Here is a 15,015-nt window from a genome sequence, read left to right as displayed (position 1 = left end):
TCTCTAAAAAAGAGAGCTTGGCTAAATCATGCAGTGGTGCAATTAGTTAATTTTAGACTCTGAATTTAATGCTTATATGGGGAGCACCTCTTAAGATCACAATGTTGGTTTTCACAGGTAACAGTAAGCCTATGTTCTTGACTTAATAAATCCTACTGTGCATACGCTGCATGTTGTTTATGTGGCCTGATCATTTCTATGTCACTTTCCTGGTGCAAGTGGATAAAAAAGCCACAAAGGCAAAAACTTAGCATTATATCCAAACCTGGGCTCATGGTTTGCTTTGACTTGACAAACCATAGATGCTCATCAGTCATGATTTTTTTAGGGTAAAAAAACTCATAATTTTTTTCTTCACATTTTATACTAAGCATTTGTTTCTTGGTTTGTTTACTCATTCGTGCCAGGGCAGAAAGCAATCAAGCTGCAAGTGCACCAGCACCTAAAAAAAAGTATGGTCTGATGATCCAATAACCTTGGCTTGCCATTTTGCGCGAATACACACAATGTATATTTATTTAGCTTACTGCTTTGTGGGGGGCAGCTCCTCATTTTGCTCAGTTGAGCCCTGGATGTGCACCCAAAAGACCTGACCTGATGGCACCAGGGGGAATCGTGGTCCTTAAAATAGGCTTACAGCTCATGGAACCAAGCAAAACAAATCACACCAGTCATGATAAACCTCCTTGACAAGCCATAATACACGATATCCGTGGGCTGGTTTGGAAAGGTCACACATTGCACAGGCTTCATCCTTGATGTATTTTATTTATTTACAGTATGTATTCCCTCCATCCTGTTCTTCAGTCTTAAAAAGACTAGGACTTCTGGAGTCACAGATGTTGCAGTGCCAACTGCCCAGTGTGCCAAAGATTCCTGCTTGTATAGAGGCATCCTTGCAAAATCCGTATGCTCTACAATTCTCTTAGTTTTCCTTGTCTTTACTGCTTCCCAGACTCATTTTGTTGGAGAGCAAACACAGTATGAAATATCCCAGCTGCACCCAGCAGTGAAATATACTTTTCAGGTTCGCTGTATAACAGAACATAGTGAAAGGAGTGAATGGAGCCCGGAAACTTACCTCCAGCTCCACAGTGGTGAGTCAATCATTCATCATTTTTTTCTGTTTTGAAAGGCCAAATAAGCTAGTAAGAACATGAGAAGAACCCTCCTGGATCAGAGCAATGTCCCATCTAGTCCAGAACCCTGTTCTCGCAGTCACCAACCAGATGCCCATTGTGAGAAGCCTGCAAAGCAGAACTTGAGAGCAACAACTCTCTCCCTACTTGCAGTTCCCAGAGGCAGAACTAGAATCAAATGTGTTAGGAGTAGATTTCAGCGAAGCACTAGGCAACTTCCTAATGGTAACAGCTGGTAGACAGTGAAACAGACTGCCTTAGGAGATGGTGGGCTCTCCATCATAGTAGGTGTTGAAGCAGATTCTGGGCATCCATCTGTTGGGGTTCCCCCTAGTTGGATCCTGCTTCGTAGGTCCTGAATTGAGCAGGACGTTGGACCGAATGACCTCTGTGACCCCTCTTTGTGACTCTGACCCTATTGGCCTAAAGGACTTGTCTATCTCTTTCTTTCCAGGCCAACCTCCAGGGAAACCAGAGTTAATAAGATGTCGCTCACCTGAGAAAGAAACCTTTACTTGCTGGTGGAAGCCCAGTTCTGATGGAGGTCTGCCGAGCAATTACACTCTGTTCTATAACAAGGAAGGGTAAGGCGTTACAAATGGCTTTACGGTTGTCTCAACCTGCATCTCTGAGAGAAGGTGGATTCTTTTCGAAGTGATGTGTAATGAGAAGGCTGTGTTTGTATTTCCTTCTCAATCTTTCCTGCCAACCATTCTGTTTTTCAGAGACAAGGCATACTATGAATGCCCAGACTACACAACAGCGGGACCCAACTCCTGTCATTTTGATAAAAAACATACTTCGCTTTGGATGACATACAACTTTACCATAACAGCGACTAATGAGATGGGGAGTATTTCATCACAGCCATATTATGTGGATGTGGCTAATATAGGTACGTGGTGCAAGCATAAGTGTGCAAGGCAGACCTGGGGCAGGGTGCAAGCATAAGTGTGCAAGGCAGACCTGGGGCAGGGGGCGGAAATCCCAACATTCCTAAGAGTTGTGACCCAGAATTCTATATGCATCTTATATACCATCAGCTAAATATGACCAGTCATGTGTCTTGATAAGGGATAGGGGAGAATAATTGTTTGCATTTTAATGAGAAACTATCCAGTTAGCCCTTCATAAACCAAAACACACAGCTATGCTTTGAAATTTGCACTTCTCTGAATTTTGCAATGCATAAAATACATATGCTAGTTGTCAGGGGACTGCCATTGGAACAGGGAAGGGAGGCAGAGGGGCAGTTGGGATACAGGGAACCTCCAAAAATCCTGAGAAGCAGTTCCTCTTCCTGCAGTGGGGAAAGCCACACCTCCAGTGGGGAAGAGGGGAAGGGACCAGAGGATGCTGCTGGGAGCCCCAGCACCGCCCCTCGTCAGTCTGAGGGTGGGAAAAGCCACACCTCCCGGGTAAAGGAGGGGAAAGGGCTAGAGGATGCTGCTGGGAGCCTCAGCATTGCTCTTGGCCAAGCCGGCCAGGAGGGAAGCACGCCTCTTCTGTCGCAGAGATGTAAAACGCAAAGAAGGAAGGAAAAGGCTGGGGGTGACTAAGCTCTTATGTTGGGGGAGGACCCGGAAACGACCACTCCTGGATTCTGCTAGCGATTGCGGCAGACATGAACTTGTGGTTCTGCACTGTAAATAAAACCTGTAAAAGACAGGTCGGAGTCCTGACTGGTTACTCATGAGCAACCACCATTGCCATCCGACACTAGTGAAAATAGTATACAAAAATGCATTATATTAAGGTAAATTGCTTGCAAAAATGTGTGCATTAGCCGGAACAGCATACAAAAATTTGTTTATTAGGAGAAATTCACACTAAAATTCTGATGAATGTTTATGACGATAAAAAGAAAGTAAGTTGCTCTTGATGTGAGACATTTGAAGTGTGCCTCTGTTTCTATCTATGAAGAAGGGCATGAATTTAATAAATAATCATATTCTCTTTTCTTGTACCAAGACCTTTTAAAACAAACTCTAGGCCTTCACTGTTTTAATGACACTTTAAACAAAACCTATGCTCTCATTCTTGCCATAGTATGCTTTTAAACTGAGCTTTCTCCGCTGTCGAGAAATTTTTGCAGTTGCTTTTTGCTGTTTAAAGCTCTTGTACTTTGCATTTTAAAGTATTGTGATTGTATCTGCTGTGTAAGCCTCCTTAGAGGATTGGTTTGATAGCCGTCCATATACATTTGATCAATAAATATTCTCTCATCCTTCTTTTTTCCAGTTCAGCCAGACCCTCCCGAAAACCTTTCCCTGGAATTTGAGAAAAAAGTATATGGAAAATATCTGTTGTTGAACTGGTCTCCACCTTCTCTGGGTGACATCAGATCTGGTTGGCTAACCCTCGAATATGAGTTACATATCAAGCCTGAAGGGGGACAAGAATGGGAGGTGAGAATGGTGAAAACTCTTGAAACACTTCCAGATGTGTAGATTTGCCAGTTTCAGCCCTCTCGGCTTCTCATTTTCCCAATTCTAAATCTAGTTCTCCACATTTTTGCAGCCATTTCCAATAGATAAATCCACATGAACATCCACCAGCATTTTAATGTGAATTTATCCCAACAAACACATTTTTGTCAGCAGCTTCAGCTAACATACACACAGTTCTGCAAGCAATTTCTGCGTAAAATGATACACTCTTGTATGCTGCTTTCAATAACATGTTCCATTTTACCTACACTTCCCCTTAATATATGCATTTTTGTAAACATTGGCTGGAAGAGTGCATCGCAACATTCAGATTAGTGTGAACTTCAAAGGATGGTTGAGTTTCAGTTCTCTTGGGGATTCACAAAGTGTGGATTTGCATGTTGAGACCCTGAAACCAACCCCTCATTGAAGAATAACACACACAAGGACACAGATATTAGGTTAATGTTATTGGGCAAAATTTGGCCACAACTTTACAGAATGTGAGCGGTATTGGCTTAGGCATTGAATGGACCCAACTATATCTAACTCCTGCCCACTGCGCAGGGAGTCTGATAAGGATAAACCACCAGAAGGGGGAGCCCCGTCGATGCATACCAACTCAAGCTCCCCCGGGTGTTCCCATAGGGGTCGTGTCATGGCCCTAGCCCCGCCCCAGGCTTCGGACAAGATCCACACCCCCGGAATCCTTTAATGGAATACCCTTAAGCTTGGAGGTGCAGGTGATGGCCACACCTCCCCTCCCCGCTCATAAGGTCAAACAATGCCTAACTGCCACAAGAGCCTAAAGTATCGCCGCCAAATACCCTCACACCTGTAACCAGTGCCTCAAGCCCTCTGCAATATGGTCCAACCAGATATCATTCCCCCAATCAGAAAGGTGTACGCCATCATCACGAAATAGTGCCACCTTGCTGTAAACTATGGCGGGGTGCGCAATCACCCAGCCACCCAACATGTGCACCTTCTGTGCCTTGGAACGTTCAAGCGAGCCAAGAGGAAGCCCTCCAGCTCATGCCTCAGCTTAAATGGTCACGGCCACACCCCCACCAGCCAGCGGATTGGCTGGCCGGTCACTGATGCGGCCGGGATCCCCCAGGCAATACGGGACTTCGTCCCCCACCCTTGGAGGAGAGTGGACCACACGGTCCACCGCAACTCCTCCCCACGGTGAAGTGGTACGGACTTGGCAGATATGCCTTTACATGTGAAGTGAATTGGATGTTGCCCCCACTCCTATCTCCTGACAACCTGTTTAATGAGCACTTACCCTGGTTTGCTTACAGAGAGGTGTATAACGTTGTGCCCAAGCAATTTTTCTCCAACACTTCCCATTGCATTTTCCTTATCACACACAGCCTAATTGGGGGAGGAATGGAAGGTATGTAGTGCAAGAATGCCAAATCAGCCTTAATTGTGCAACCAGTTAATCCCATCTGAAAATAGTGGCCTTCTGGAAGCATCTTTGGGAGTAGCCAAATGCTCTGTGTTTCAGAAAAAGTATCTGAAGAAACAGGGTCACGGGTATCTGTGTTCTTCTTATCTTTCCAGAAAATATTTGTTGGTCAGAGAACAACATATAAGATGTTCAGTGTAAATCCAGGAGAAAGGTATGTTGCAAAAGTTCGCTGCAGATCAGATCATGGAACGTGGAGCGACTGGAGCCCTGAAAGTTTTATTAAGCTCCGAAAAGGTGAGGACAACTGCTGGGGGTGACCTTTCGTTAATTAACCCCAGTCATATGAAAATGCTAGAAAGCCTAGTTGAGGAGTTTGTTATTCATATCCTGCTTTTCTATTTAGAATAAAAATAAAATCCCACATTACAAAAGAAAACACAGTTCAATGATAACAGCAACACAATGAAACAAGGATAGGGCTGACATGTGATGAAGCTGGTGCTAGATGTGTGCGTCTTACAAAACATTGCCTGGTGGTCTGCTTTGGGAAATCTGGGCAAGTTCAGCTGACAACTTGGTAAACATATTAGCTCTGTGAGTTCCAGACTGCTAGTGGAGGGGGAACCAAGCTGGTGTCTTCCAGAAGTTTTGGACTACAACTCCCATCATGCCTGACCAGTGGCCATGTTGACTAGGGATGGTGGGTGTTATGTACTGAAGTTCTCACCCATGGCCAGCAGGGGGATACTGTAGATAGTTATGCAAATAAGGGATTGAAAGTGACGTTCAGTGATTGGATAGTTTTAGAAAATTGTTACAGTTACATTGTACTGGAGCTCTATATAAGCAGGCTGACTGAATCCTTCAGTTCAGTTCTGTCCTGGCCTGTGAAGAGCTGTTTGAAGAATCGCTGTGTCGTCTGATATGTTCACCCACAACTTAACAGTGGGAATTGGCTTTTGCAACATCTGTATACATGTTGACTGCCCTTGAACTAAATGAAGTTGGCCGGATGCAAAAGAAGGCAAGGTTTCTGCACCTTTATTTGTGTAGAAAGGAGACTTTATGCAGGTACAGCTTGTCGTGTAAACTACGCCTGCTGAAACGCCCTGTTCTGAAATCTCACCACTGAGCTCACTGGGCGATTTTATGCTGATCGCGGCATTACAGACTGATCTACTGTCCAGGGTTGTTGTGGGAGTAAAATGGTAGAGATGCTACCTGCCCTGAGCTAATAATGTTTTGAAATGAACTCTTAACTGCGCAAAATTTAATCCCTTCTCATTTTCTCTCCTAGAGTTCAGACTGAAGGATATGCTTGTTTGGATCTTCGTGGCTTTTTTATCATTTGTCGTATGTTTGATCATGATCTGGACACTGGCTTTGAAAAAAATTAAGTAAGTTGCTACTTCTGACATTGGAAGGTGGTGTATTAAAAAAAGAAAACAAGCAAATTTGTTGCCACAGCATGGAGGTAAAGGGTTGGAAAGCCTTCTCCATACATTGTGGTCGCAGCTGTGATTCTTCTTCCATCTGCTCCACCAACTGCTATTTAAATTTTTAAAAAGCAGACAACTTAAATGCAAACATACATTTAATACATCATCCAGTTGGGGTTATGCATAGTGGAACTGTGTGTGAAGCTTGCTGCCAGTGCTCTATTCTGACAAATCACAAACACAAAAAACAAGTTTCTGCGTGTAGAATTCATCTTCACTCAAGAGACCACTCTTGGTTCTGCTGCCTGAGATCTTATGGACAAGTGAAATCAATTTATTGGAATATCCTGTGGGTCCCCTCTTTACAGCCATGGATATTTGTTTTTCCAGCAGGCAGGGTTTTCTGTATGCTCAAACCTATCAGAAGAAAATCAAACCAAGTACGAAACCAAATGATTCCCACCATTTCTTTATTCCAACCCCTTCCCTCTTTCTTGTTTTTCAGCATGGTGGCTTGCCTTCTACCACCAGTCCCAGGACCAAAGATAAAAGGCTTTGATGCCCAGCTACTAGAAGTAAGTGTTTGGGCACTTAGAGAAATTTTGCACTCTTTTTTGTCTTGCATTTTCTTAGAGGGGGTAAAAGAAAACGCCTCATTGGAAGCCTTTAACAACTTTAACCTGTTAACACTTCTGCTGATGCTAATCTGCTTGAATTCAGTTCAATAATATCCAAACGCAACACGATGACCAAGTACAACAATGCGATGTCAATATAAACTCTTTATATAATCTATACAGAACATTGAACAATATGAAATATGCACTCTCTGCAAAACCAAATGAACAGAAATCTTCTAAATCTCTGAAAGTCACAGAATATGACACTCTTGATGGATTCTCTTGAAAACATAGAACCAAATAAACACAAGTCTTATAGGTCTCTGAAAGTCTTTGTGAGCTCTGCAAGTCTCTGAAAGAAGCAATGTGTGAGATATCTGGAGTAAACAAGCCGTAAAGCTTTGTTTTATAACGTCCAACGCTGCCGAAGTGGTCCGGAAACAGACGTAGTGAACGGTGATTCCGGATATACCAACTGTTTCGTGGAATTCTTCTTCAGCATAGCAGAAGGATAAAGAAATGCTTCAAAAACTGCAATTGAATTATTGAAACAATGACCTGCATATACATGGTAACTCAAATTATTAGAAACTATATGCAAGAACTATAATATCAATTCAATATGAAATAAAACCAAAAGCACATACCCCATCTATACGGTGAATGGAATTGTATGAACAATTGCTATGGAGCAGTGGTCATAAAATTATGTAACCACTGCTACTGACTGCATGTTGCAAGAAACTTAAAAAGCCGACCCCAGGTGGTGCTCATAACAAGGTCATTTCAGAGATTTAGAAGATTTCTGTTTATTTGGTTTTGCAGAGAGTGCCTATTTCATATATTTCATATTGTTCAATGTTCTGTATAGATTATATAAAGAGTTTATATTGACATCACATTGTTGTACTTGGTCATCCTATTGCCTTTGGATATTACTGATATTTGCTTGCAACACAGGGGTTTAATTGAATTCAGATCAAAGCATGCATCTTGGTTGTTGTTGAGTGCTCTGTACCACATCTTTCTCCGTTGCGTTTTCAGACATAATCAGGCACATAATGCAAATATTATAGTTATTATATTATATTTCCCCCTGTATGTTTCTTCACATCAGGCAGGGAAAACGGAAGAATTGCTGAGTGCTCTTGGCTGCCAGGGATTTCCTCCAACACCGGGCTATGAGGACCTGCTGGTAGAATTTTTGGAGATAGATGACAGCGAAGACCAGCAGCTAATGCCAAGCACCGAAAAGAGCCACCCCAATAAAAATGTGAAGCTGGCGCACCAGGAAACAGACAGCGACTCGGGAAGAGGAAGCTGCGAAAGCCCTTCTCTGTTGACAGAGAAGCGTAAGGAAGCCCAAAACCCGCTCTTGGAATTGAAAACACCAGATACCTATGGGGTGCAAAACGCTCATAGGAACAGCATGCAGGAGTCACCAAAGGGGGGCGCTGAAGGTCAGCTCCCCTGGATTAACAGTGGTGAACCTAGGCCATCCACGTGGTGTGGAGGTCAGCTCCCTAGCTGTCAGACGTCTAAATGTTCCTACCATGACACAGTGGATGTATGTAAAAGAGCAAGCAGTGCCATGAATATAAACAGGAAGGGGAATGAGGAAGGAAAGTGTTGTTCGCAATATCCTGAACTCATTGAGACTCTTGGCGAAAGAAAACCAGCCAAATTGGAGAAAGCAGTGGATCTACTCTCAAATGCTCAGCACGGCCAAGCGGGGTTGTGGCTACTCCCACCAGAAAGGCCGCCATTCTCGTCTACAAAACCCGCAGATTACGTGGAAGTTCACAAAGTCAACCACGATGGAGCTCTGGCTGTACTACCAAAGCAGAAAGAAACTGTAGGCAAAAAGGAAAGGCCTTTTGTCCCTGGGGATACGAATGAATACACCAAGGTTTCAACCATTGTATCCAACCGTATTCTGGTGTTGTTCCCAGACCCCAAAGCGGAGGCTTTGCCTTCCTTTCAGGAGCCACTGAAAGAGCTCGCCCAGAGTTGTCAGCAGAGCCAAGCAGAATTAAATTTCAGCTACTGTCTCACAGGTCCAAGCACCTGCAAAGTACAGACTGGCGGGCTAGACTACATGGATCCAAATAATTTTATGTGCCCCTTTAACTGAAAAGTTAGCCATCCTTCTACAGGTAACAACACTACAAGTAAAATAAACAGTGTTGGCACAAAACTGCTCACATGTCTGGTTTAGCTCAGTTGTAGCTCATGCCTTCTTTCGCTTTATAGCCAATCACTTAAGAACATGTTGGTTGCAGATCAATTTTTCCCCCTACCTGTGATTTTTAGTTCTTTTTGTGAAGAGGGATTTACAGAAAAGTAAAAGTTTGTGGCATCGTTTTGAAAACGCAAGCATCCATTTCTGGTAATACATTCCAAAAAAACAAGGAGGGATTGGTGTGTTGATGTTACAAAAGCAACCCTGAGATCATCACCAAATGATGCTGGTTAAGAGACGCAGGCTGAGCTTATAAAATATTGTCCAAAAAATTATATTGGTAATCAGACTCTTGAACAACACTGGAAGTGTCCAACCTGTTTTTGGCAACTGTGTGTCACACAGTGCAAGTACAATATATGAGACGGTGTCTGCTGCAGTGTGTGGACTACAGTGTGAACAACCCATCATACCTAATTTGTGTACAGGTCCTCGAGTTTGAGCCATTGTGCGCATCTCAGGGACTGGCAGGACACTGATGAGTGTGCTTCGGGGGGAGTGAGGCTGGAGTCTGGCTCAGGAGAGAGGGCCAGTGATTTGTGGGGAACTGTACTGGACAGAAGGCAAGAGTTGGAGGCAGGGGAAGCTTCAGGTGGAGCACAGGATGGGTTGGAAGGAGAGGAGGAAGAGGCAGGTCAGGCAAGTGAGAGGCCAGGTGCTTCCCCACCACTGTCTCCCAGACCCAGGAGGGGACTGAAGAGGGATGAGCAGAGGATAGGCATAGTCTATGGCTGCATGCATGCAGCCTTTTGGGGAAAGTACATAAACTGGTGGAGGTGGAGTGGTCCCCTGTTGCTGCAACTTCTTAGAGCCAGCATGGTGTAGTGGTTAAGAGCGGTGGACTCGTAATCTGGTGAACCGGGTTCGCGTCTCCGCTCCTCCACATGCAGCTGCTGGGTGACCTTGGGCCAGTCACACTTCTTTGAAGTCTCTCAGCCCCACTCACCTCACAGAGTGTTTGTTGTGGGGGAGGAAGGGAAAGGAGAATGTTAGCCGCTTTGAGACTCCTTCGGGTAGTGATAAAGTGGGATATCAAATCCAAACTCCTCCTCCTCCTCCTCCTCCTCCTCCTCTTCTTCTTCTTCTTCTTCTTCTTCTTCATAGACCATGGACCTGGGAACAGCCGCCTAGACACTAAATTGGCGTGGGAGGTATTCAGAGCCATAGAAATGACTTTTATGTTTGACGACAAAGAGTTAACTATCGGCTGTGTGCACTGGGGAGTACCCTGAATGGAACAGGCAGGAGAAATGGGCAGGCCTCACTCTGTGCCATAGCTAAGCCCAGGAGCATTCCTGTCCAGACTGCCTCAGGCCCCTACAGTCTGTGCTGCTTGTGGCATCTGTGCTGAAGCTGGCTCCAGCTTTGAGGGAGTCCTCATCATGGAGGTTGCTGGTGGGCCTTTACAGATGTATGTTGGGGGCGGGGTCGAGGAGGCAGTGCTCCACCAATGAGTACCATTGTCATCACCCACAGAGCAACATAGCAATGCTGGGCCTGATCTATGCCATAGGCTGGACAGCTGAAAATGAGATACTTTGCTGTTGCCTGAGGAAAACTAGCCAAATACATCAAATTCAATGAAAAGTAAACACCCAAATGAAAAACTTAATGGATTGCATTATTATTCCATTTTTTTGGCACTAGCAAAAAATCCATCAATCAAAATTATTTCATGTTCTGCAATGTATTTTAAATAAGTTTTAAAGGCTAGTACAGTTTTTATAATATATTTTTCTTTGCCTTCCCCCCCTTTCTTTTAAAAACCCACTTTTCAGGATGTTAAAAATTGTGCGTGTGTGTGTGTGTGAGTGTGTGTGTGTGTGTGTGTGTGAGAGAGAGAGAGAGAGAGAGAGAGAGAGAGAGAGAGAGAGAGATCTAATATATTGAAGGCATTAGCCAGAGTTATCTTTTTTATATGTTTTTCTGCTTTTAGTGCAGCAATTGGGAATCTGTGGTTCTCTGGATATTGCCAAACTCTTGATTCCCATCAGACCCTACCAGCACGGCCAATGGTCAGGGATGACATGAGTTGGAGTCCAACAACTTCTGGAGGGCCACTGGCTTCCCACTCCTCTTTTACTGCGATGAATTATTTGCTGTGCGAGTTCCTCAAAGTTTAAAAGAAACTCCATTAGCACCAGTAGCATTACTTACAGGTATTCCAACATTTAGGGGAGAGGAGAAATCTGAATGAATCATAGCATTGTAGAAACATAGAATTGTAGAGTTGGAAGGGACCCTGAGGATCATGTTGTAGCCCAACCCCATGCAATGCAGGAATCTCAACTAAAGCATCCATAACAGGTGGCTCTGCTTAAAAACCTGCAAGGAAGGAGAGTCATCCACCTTCTGAGGGAGTCCGTTCCACTGTCGAACAGCTCTTACTGCCAGAAAGTTCTTCCTGATGTTTAGTTGGAATCTCCTTTCTTGTAACTTGAATTCATTGGTTTGGGTCCTATCCTCTGGAGCAGCACAAAACCAGCTTGCTCCATCTTCCGTGAGACAGACCTTGAGATATTTGAAGATGGCTGTCAAATCTCCTCTCTGTCTTTTCATGTACTACTGGCAAGCCAGGTATCTCCACCTTATATTTGTGCAGCAGGTTCTTCCTGCCTAAGTGTACCTTTGTCCACTTGTAATTTGTCAATTTGTAATTCATCCCAGTTTGGTGTCATCTGCAAATTTGATGAACATCCCCACAATACCTTCATCCAAGTATATTTTTAAGTAGACAATGTTGAGACTTGCAGTTCACTAAAGGTCCTGTTGAAATAGACAAATTTATTCAATATGGCACATAAAGGTTTAGCAAACAGGTATCTCCCAGCTCCTGCCCACCTAGCAGTTCAAAAGCACGTCAAGTGCAAGTAGATAAATAGGTACCACTCCGGCGGGGAGGTAAACAGCATTTCCATGCGCTGCTCTGGTTCTCCAGAAGCGGCTGTCATGCTGCTACATGACCCGGAAGCTGTCTGTGGACAAAAGCCGGCGAGATGAGCGCGCAACCCCAGAGTCGTCCGTGACTGGACCTAACGGTCAGGGGTACCTTTACCTCCCTTTGAACTATACATTTTATATGAATAAAATATCTACTTTAGTTCTGCACTATTGCTGACAGTTGCATTTGTGCTTTTTACATTTTTAATAAGGCAGGCAATTAATTTATATAACTAGCAGAAACCTATAAGAGGCCCTGCACAAATATTTCTATGTAATTTTCTGAATTAAAATACTGTAATAATCTTTGGAGTTAATGATATGCTATGGTTACTGGGGGCACACACACCTCCAAATTTTTGGAGTATGCTATTTGTGGTGCGATATGATGTTCAATGAATATTTTTGACACTTTATTCATATATCAAATCTGTACCCCCCAGCAGACTGGTACTGAAGTAGCAAATTCTGTCCTAACTTTGTTAACGTGCTTTTGTGTAACTTTGTTAAAGCTACACATGCCTCGTTTTGTTGTCGTTCATACATGTAATGACCATTGGTTAAAACTCCATCGGCAGCTTTTTCTATGGTGACTTCTAAACTATTCTGTAGAAACAGTTTGAGTTGATAGAGTTTAAGTCACTTCCTTTGGCTGCAACCCCTAAGCGCATTTATTGATAAGTGAGTCCCATGGAACTCAGAGGAGATGTATTTCTACCTAGTAAATGTGTTGTTTTTTTATTGAGTTGAAATAATGCGAATGTTGTGGAGGAAAACCAAAGCAACCTAAACCAGCTAAATAAATTTCTGCTGAAAAGCCATAAAGTCATGTTACAATCAAGACAGCTGTGAAAGCACAAGGATCCCCCCCCCCTTACAGGCAAATCTACCTCAGGTTTTCTTTTCCCACTACGAGAGAGAATGAGAAAGACGGTGATACACCAAATTGCCAATTAATGTATTTTAAAAGGAGCAAATTGAGCCCTTCGCAATCACTTTGATGTTTAAGGCGGATGATTTTTTAAAATCGTTTGTTGTGCATCCATGACAAGCTTGTGTACGTATGTAGCACTCTTCAGACATTATTTGTGCTTTCCCAACTTGCATATATTTACTAATGTAACTTGAAGCTTTGGAACTCTACATTTTCAAACCGGAATCCATTCTTTGTGTGCGATAATGTCTCGAATTGGGGGGCTGGCAACTGACATTGCTAATGGTGGTCAGTCCGGTGGTGTTGAGCTGTGTACAAATGAAACTAGTCTACGGCAGGGTCACCAGCCAGCCGGTATTTTATTGGTGCAAGATTGCATGAGAGGAGTTTCCATATTATTTCTTGCTTCATGTGACTCTTCACAACCTACCAGATTGCACCCATAACTCAAGCAGGTTTCTCACTGCCTCCACCACTCAGCCTCAGGCCTATCAAGGTCTTGCCAACCAAATTTTGCCAAGGCTCTGATTCCTTGACCCCATCCAAGGGGCAGGAGAACCCTACGGAAAATGTGTTTTTTTAAAAAAAAAAAAAAACATTGACACATTTGTTTGAAGTGCTTGGAGCATGATCCTATATGCAAAACAAATAAGAAAAGAAATGAAAGATTAATCTCCCCTTATGGGCATGCAAGGTTAGACTCTTGGTCACAGAAATAACAATAACAGTAATTTTATTATTTGCACCCTGCTCATCCGTCTGGGTTGCCAGAAAACAAAATGCTTGCTTCCTATTGTGCAAAGGGGGTGTTCTCTCTCTTTCCATGTTCTGATGCTGCTAAACTAACAGTTTTCAACATGTGAGACTAAAATCAGTCCATAATGTGAACAGAGTACCTGCATCACATTGAGAAGGTCTGTACAGCTTGGATGACCCACCAAATCAAAAACAGCTTAAATCACACAAATTGTGCATAGTGGGCTGCCAGGCAAATCTCTTGTTTTTTTGCATTCTGATGCTGTCAGCAAAACTAGGAGCTTTATTTGGGCTTGGTGGGTCACAGCTTGCAAAGACCAGGCTGGTACTGCTTAGTTGTGATCCAAGTGATCCAAAAGTCCCTTTCCCCCCAAATAATTGGAATTCTTACTCAGTTGCTGAAGGGTAGCAGCACAAGCTTTTTAGGCTCAAGGCTGTGTTTTCTGTTGTAGGAAAAATTGCATTTTTCCACCACTCAGGAAATTGCATTTTCCCATCCCTCGATATTTTGTTAACCTTGTGACTTTTAATTCAACTCTTAGTAGTAAATGGAAAGCCATGAGTGGGTCCTAACCTTACAGATTTCTGGACAGGCATTTTTATTATTGATACTTTGTTTTCTCCTCCCCCATCTTGGAGAAAAGCCTTTGAATCTGTTTTTATGCTTTCTCTATTGCTAAGACATGTCTAGTGATGTGCATCTGGGACCTGACCGCATGCCTTGCAGCCTTTTATTCTTGCTCACTTTCACATTTAAATTGCAGCTTTATTTTATTAAATGCTACTTCTAGATGAAGTGAGAAGTAAATACTGTATTACGGATGAATGCTAAAGATCTACATTTTCCTAGATTTTTTTTGTAGCTCACAAAGATCTGTGGATGTATTCTTAAGCTATAGTTTAAAAAGTCACATTTATAAATCCTTTTAAATGTACTGAATTACGCACACTCTTGCACACTTCTTCATTTAGAGAAGTCTGACCATCTCTGGTCAAACTTATACATCACTAGCCTGCTCAGTTTTACAATGGCTAGTCTAGTGGAGACATTTTAATTAAGCTAGTATTTGCTTTCTATTTCACAGATCTAGAAATA

The 15,015-nt window shown here is 43.1% G+C and overlaps 1 protein-coding gene across 4 annotated transcripts in view; it reads left to right on the top strand.

Moving 5' to 3' along the window:
* Positions 1 to 13,399, top strand: part of PRLR (prolactin receptor) — a 114,680-nt gene extending 101,281 nt beyond the window's left edge. For all 4 annotated transcript variants that reach the window (XM_053408650.1, XM_053408648.1, XM_053408649.1 and 1 more), the window contains 8 exons: positions 956 to 1,097; positions 1,594 to 1,723; positions 1,865 to 2,034; positions 3,381 to 3,547; positions 5,141 to 5,282; positions 6,286 to 6,385; positions 6,933 to 7,002; positions 8,165 to 13,399. In XM_053408650.1, the coding sequence (XP_053264625.1) occupies positions 956 to 1,097; positions 1,594 to 1,723; positions 1,865 to 2,034; positions 3,381 to 3,547; positions 5,141 to 5,282; positions 6,286 to 6,385; positions 6,933 to 7,002; positions 8,165 to 9,181 (1,938 nt within the window). In that variant the 3' untranslated portion in view covers positions 9,182 to 13,399. The remainder of the gene's footprint in view (positions 1 to 955; positions 1,098 to 1,593; positions 1,724 to 1,864; positions 2,035 to 3,380; positions 3,548 to 5,140; positions 5,283 to 6,285; positions 6,386 to 6,932; positions 7,003 to 8,164) is intronic.
* The last annotated feature ends 1,616 nt before the right edge of the window (positions 13,400 to 15,015 follow it).

Source organism: Podarcis raffonei, chromosome 11 (assembly GCF_027172205.1).
Source record: "Podarcis raffonei isolate rPodRaf1 chromosome 11, rPodRaf1.pri, whole genome shotgun sequence".
Taxonomy (NCBI): domain Eukaryota; kingdom Metazoa; phylum Chordata; class Lepidosauria; order Squamata; family Lacertidae; genus Podarcis; species Podarcis raffonei.
This window is presented reverse-complemented; position numbering and strand designations above follow the sequence as displayed.